General features: G+C 54.8%; 1 protein-coding gene across 1 annotated transcript; it reads left to right on the top strand.

Annotated features, from left to right (window-relative positions):
* The first annotated feature begins 1,429 nt into the window (after positions 1-1,429).
* LOC140001111 (uncharacterized) lies at positions 1,430-4,276 on the top strand. Its single transcript, XM_072032283.1, has 4 exons — positions 1,430-1,530; positions 1,931-2,039; positions 2,215-3,575; positions 4,074-4,276. The coding sequence occupies exons 1-3, from the start codon at positions 1,431-1,433 to the stop codon at positions 2,798-2,800; spliced, it is 795 nt and encodes a 264-aa protein (XP_071888384.1). The 5' UTR covers position 1,430; the 3' UTR covers positions 2,801-3,575; positions 4,074-4,276.
* The last annotated feature ends 1,274 nt before the right edge of the window (positions 4,277-5,550 follow it).

The following is a 5,550-nucleotide window of genomic DNA, read 5'->3' as shown; positions in this document are numbered from 1 at the left end:
TGGGGACTCTTTGTGAAAAAAGGGGGAGATGTTCCCAAAAAGGGGGAAATTGTTCCTAAAATAGGGGGAATTGCTATCAAAAATGGGGAGCTGTTCCTCAAAAAGGGGGATTCCTTCTGAAAAAAGGGGAAACCATTCCCAAAAAAGGGGGAACTTTTAACAAAAATGGAGAATTGTTCCCCCAAAGTGGGACTTGTTCTGAAAAAAATGGGGAGTTGTTTCCCATTTCTGATAACAATTCCCCCTTTTCGGGGAACAGTTTCCCCCTTTTTGGGAGCAACTCGTCCTGTTTGGGGAAAAATGTCCCCCTTTTTGGGGAAATTTCCCCCTTATGGGGAAAAATACCCCTCTTTTGGGAAACAACTCCCCATTCGGCAGACTGCCGAACTTACAGACTGAGAGGTTCTGGTCCGTGCTTCCAGACCGCCCAAAGACGGAAGCATCCAATTCCAAGCCCTCTACTTCTGGCACAGTGACACAGCAGGGGGCAAGTTCTGTGCATCAGCTGCCAAAGCTCCTACCCAGGCTCGTGACGCCGTTGCCACTAGGTATTAGAGCCATCCTGCACAAGGAGCCCAGCAACCCCTCTACTTTTGGGGACAGTGACACAGCAGGGGAGAAGTTCTGAGCATCAGCTGCCAAAGCTCCTCCCCAGTCTCCCGACGCCGTGCGCTGTACGTGTGAGTGCCAGCCTGCCCAAGCAGCCCAGCAACCCCTCTGTTTCTGGGACACAGATACACCAGGGGGCCAGCTCTGCGCAACTTCAAGAACCAAAGCTCCTCCCCAGGCTCTCAACGCTGCTGCCCGTAGGTAAGAGAGCCAGACCGCCCAAGGAGCCCAGCGACCCCTCTACTTTTGGGGACAGTGACACAGCAGGGGGCAAGTTCTGAGCATCAGCTGCCAAAGCACCAACCCAGGTCCTCTACGCTGTTGCCTCTAGGTATTAGAGCCAGCCTGCACGAGGAGCCTAGCGATGACTCTACCACTGGGACAGAGATGGACCAGGAGGCCGGCTCTGCTCAACATCAACCACCGAAGCTCCTATTCAGGCCCTCGACGCCATTGCCAAAGGTAGTAGAATAAGTCCGCCCAAGGAGCAGAAAATGCCAAAGTTCAAACCTCTGTACGTGGAGCGTACCTGGGCTCCTCCAGGACCTAGTGGAGGCCAGGCAGAGGACATTTGCCATCTCCTTGCTCCTCCCCTGCAGGTCCCCCAGCTGATGGACATGGTGGTGTCCCGGGTGTCAGCCGTGGCCTCCCTGACCTTCTCTGGCCATGTCATCGTCTTCCCCGAGTGAGTATGTTTGCGGCTGTGGCCGCTGCTCGGGCTCGGTAGCGTTTGCTCCTTGCCAAATGTCTCCGCGAGCGGGTGAGCGTGGGGAGTGGTGGTGCCCTGGGTCACGCCGATCTCTTCTTTTGCCAGCTTTAAAATGGACAAAGCGCCCCAGCTGTCACCCGGGGAGCGTCTCAAGGCCCGCAGGGATGACAGGCAGGAGAAGGAACGGGCTGTGTTGTCGTCTTCCAGCCAAGGTGAGAGATACAACACGGCTGCTGGCTCCTCGTGTGCCACAGCTTCATGCCAGCTCGGCACAGCCTCTTGTCTCCGGGCCTCCAAAATGGAGCCCCTGCGTGTGACGTGCCCAAGGTGCCCAGCCCTGGGTGCTGCAGGAGGTCGGGGATCCGAAACACCCCTAAATTGGCTGTACCCAGCTCCTCTCTCCCAGAACTTGGCCCCCAAACCACCTCACAGCCTAAGATTGAGCCGGCTGAAGCTGGTGCCAAGGAGGGCCGAGGCCCCTGGAGATGGAGGCTGGGAGGGGAGCACAGCGGCCCCTGGGACAGCGCAGGAGGAGGCCTCAGCACCCGGCGTGTCCCGGGTACAGCAGAGACATGGAAATGTGCTTCTGACATCTCTCCTTGCCGATTCCAGAGAAACAGCCTGAACTGCCACCCTTCCCGGGCACCTTGGACATCATTTATCAAGAAAAAGTGCAGCCCTGGAACAGGAAGGCCCAGCAGAAGAAGGAGCCTTCGTTGAGGTGAGGCTGGAGGCTCCGGGAGGGGGGGAGGAGGCTGCCAGGAGCCCCCCACTTCTCAGGGCTGGCCCCTCTGTTTGGGGTCTGCAGCCACGGGCGCTGCATGGAGGGGTACAAGATGGGGCCCCAAAGATGTCGTGCAGGTGGATGAATTCTTTTGGCTTTGTCCTTTCGGCAGGCTGCCGGTGATGCCCAAGCTGCCTCCTGCCATAACGAAGCATTTGCGCAACCAGCTGCAGAAAGGAACTGTGCCCAAAACAGAGCCCAGGAGCAAATCCAAACAAGAGCCCAAAACAGCACCCAAAGAGCAGGTGCAAGACCAAGGCCGGGCAAAGGCTGAAAAATCTGGAAAACATCAGAAGAGCAAGGGCCAAAAAGCAGCAAAAGCCCCTCCTGAAGTCAGGACAGTACCCATCCTGGAAGCCCTGCCTGTGACGGAGCGAGTGAAGCGCCCCAAATCTCAGAAAGCCCCAGGCCTGCTAGAAACACCCATCGTGTCCATACTGTCCCTGTCGAGCTCGGAGGGCAGCATGATTCAGGAGCCCAGCGACAACAGCGGCAGATTCCAGCGAGGGAGCTCCAGCTCCCAAAGACTGCCAAAGTTACGGGCTGGGAGGTTCTGGTCCGTGCTTCCAGACCGCCCAAAGATGGAGGCATCCAATTGCAAGCCCTCTACTTCTGGCACAGTGACACACCAGGGGGCAAGTTCCGAGCATCAACTGCCAAAGCTCGTACCCAGGCCCCCTACGGCCTATAGATATTAGAGCCATCCCAAGCACCTGTACTACTGGGACACAGACTGACCAGGAGGCCAGGTCTACACAACTGGAAATGCCAAAGCTTGAACCGAGTCTTCCAACGCCATGCACTGTACGCGTGAGTGCCAGCCTGCTGAAGGAGCCCAGCGAGCCCTCTACTTCTGGCACACAGAAGGACCAGGGGGCCAGCTCTGCGCAATTTCAAAAACCAAAGCTCCTACCCAGGCCCTCTACGCCGTTGCCTGTAGGTAAGAAAGCCAGCCTGCTGAAGGAGCCCAGCGACCCCTCTACTTCTGGGAAAGACACGGACCAGGGGGCCAGCTCTGTGCAACTAGAACAACCAGAGCTCAAACCCAGGCTCTCAATGCCGCTGCCTGTAGCTAGTAGAGCAAGCCTGCCCAAGGAGTCCAGCGACCCCTCTACTTCTCAGACACAGACAGACCAGGGGGCCGGTTCTGAGCATCTGCAACCACCAAAGCTCCAATTCGGGTCCTCTACGCCGTTGCCTATAGGTAGTAGACCCAGTTTGCCCAAGAAGCGCAAAATGTCGCATGTCAAAGCTTTGTATGTGGAGCGGGGCCCTTATCCTATTACAGCCAGACCGCCCAAGGAGCCCACCAACACCTCTGTGTCTGGGACCCTGACAGACCAAGGGGCTGGCTCTATCAATCGCCAAAAGCCCAAGCTCAAACCCAGGCTCCCGACACCGCGGCCCCGTCCACGGTGAGCCGAGCTTTGATTGCCCGGAGCTGCAAGAACGCCGTCAGAGGTGGCAAAACAGGTGCGTGATCCACATCCCTGTTCCTTTGGGGGCTCAAACCTTGGAGGCAAGTAGTTCTGGGGACAGCGGGGCCTCTCCAACGAGATCTCAGTTTTGAGCCGGGGGTTGGCTCGATCCAAGCAGAACCTTGGGCTCCTCCATGGCTAGCCTCAAGTCCCTCCAGTTCCCTTCTGTTGCCACGCAGACACACCAGGCACACACATGCAGACACACGTTATTTGGCAGCATTTAGAAGGCCTAACAAAGCAGGAGGCTGCTCTTGGCCCGAGAGGACAGTGTGTGTTTGCAGCTGGGTGCTGGTTTCCAGGCCGGGTGGGAAGAGAGGGGCTTTGTGGGTGGGCCTGGCAGAGCTGAACCCTGCTGCTGGCCAGGTCTGGGGATGGGGTGAGCAGAGGGAGGGAAATGGCGGGACCTGAAGCCATCCACGGGGTCCGCGTGTGGGCAAAGAGCCCCAAAAACCTGTAGCAGTTTTTGCTCAGAGTCTCACTCCCTTCACAGAAATCCATCTGACAGCAGACTACGAGATACTGGAGGAAAACGCAACGACCTCTTGCCAGAGACGACCAACTCCTCGTCTGTCCACGACGTAGTCTAAACACCATGAGCATGAAGATTTTCCAGCCGTGGCACTGCAATCAGCCCAAACTTGCGCTGGGACAGGGACCATCACAGGGATGATTCCAGCTGAGGGACCTTCTCCACGGCTGTCGTGGTTTAACCCGGCCGGCAGCTAAACACCACGCAGCCGTTCGCTCACCCTCCCCCCTCCCTCTCTGGGACGGGGGAGAGAAATGGAAAGTGAAGCCCGTGAGTTGAGATAAAGACAGTTTAATAAGACAGGAAAATAATAATAACAAAATAATAATAAAAATAATAACAATAATAATACAATGGTGATAATAGGAAAGTAATAATAGTATGTACAAACAAGTGATGCACAATGCAATTGCTCACCACTCGCTGACCGATGCCCAGCCTAACCCCGAGCAGTCCGGCCCCCTCCCCCCGGCTAGCCACCCCTATATATTGTTTAGCATGACGTCAGATGGTATGGAATACCCCTTTGGCTAGTTTGGGTCCCCTGTCCTGGGTCTGTCCCCTCCCAGCTCTTACTGCACCCCCAGCCTGCCCGTTGGCAGGACAGAGCAAAAGGCTGAGATGTCCTTGGCTTGGTGTAAGCACTGCTCTGCAACAATTAAAGCATCGGGGTGTTATCAGCACTCTTCTCATCCTAAGCCAAAACACAGCATTCCACCAGCTACTAGGAAGAAAATTAATTCTGTGCTAACTGAAACCAGGACATCTATCCACCCCTTATTCCATACCATTTATGTCATGCTCAGGTTACACTCTTTTCCATACATTCTAATTAGTCACCTATAGTAATCATGGTAGTGATAACATACAGTATAATATACTATTTAACATGGTACAATTCAGTTCATGGGCTATTCTCACCCAGTATTAAATCTCCTTGAGGTACACACCGGACCTCTCCGTTCTTTTGCATCACCCACCAAGTGTATCCAGGTCCCTGAGCGAAAACAATTCCACGAATAGGTTTGCCTTTTCCTGAGGCAGGAGTAGCCCAGACTGTTTTACCCAGCATATTTTTTACATGCACTACAGGAACTTTATCCCCATCTACAGTACGTAACAGGTTTGATTGGGCAGGTCCAGCTCGGTTGGTAGATCCCCTAGTATTGACTAACCAAGTGGCCTTTGCTAAATGCGTATCCCAGTTTTTGAACGTCCCAGCGCCCATTGCTTTCAAGGTAGTCTTTAACAGGCCATTGTATCGTTCGACTTTTCCGGAGGCTGGTGCATGATAGGGGATGTGATACACCCATTCAATACCATGTTCTTTGGCCCAAGTGTCTATAAGGTTGTTTCGGAAGTGAGTCCCATTGTCTGATTCTATTCTTTCTGGGGTGCCATGTCGCCATAGGACTTGCTTTTCAAGGCCCAGGATGGT

This window comes from Anas platyrhynchos, chromosome 37 (assembly GCF_047663525.1).
Source record: "Anas platyrhynchos isolate ZD024472 breed Pekin duck chromosome 37, IASCAAS_PekinDuck_T2T, whole genome shotgun sequence".
NCBI classification, from domain to species: domain Eukaryota; kingdom Metazoa; phylum Chordata; class Aves; order Anseriformes; family Anatidae; genus Anas; species Anas platyrhynchos.
Note: the sequence above shows the minus strand (reverse complement) of the source record. Positions and strands in the feature narration are given on the sequence as shown.

Coding starts and splice junctions, on each gene's coding strand:
- LOC140001111 (XM_072032283.1), top strand. CDS start 1,431: ATGGACAAAGCGCCCCAGCTGTCACCCGGGGAGCGTCTCAAGGCCCGC. Junction 1,531..1,930: donor GTTGTCGTCTTCCAGCCAAG/GTGAGAGATACA, acceptor TGCCGATTCCAG/AGAAACAGCCTGAACTGCCA. Junction 2,040..2,214: donor AAGAAGGAGCCTTCGTTGAG/GTGAGGCTGGAG, acceptor TCCTTTCGGCAG/GCTGCCGGTGATGCCCAAGC.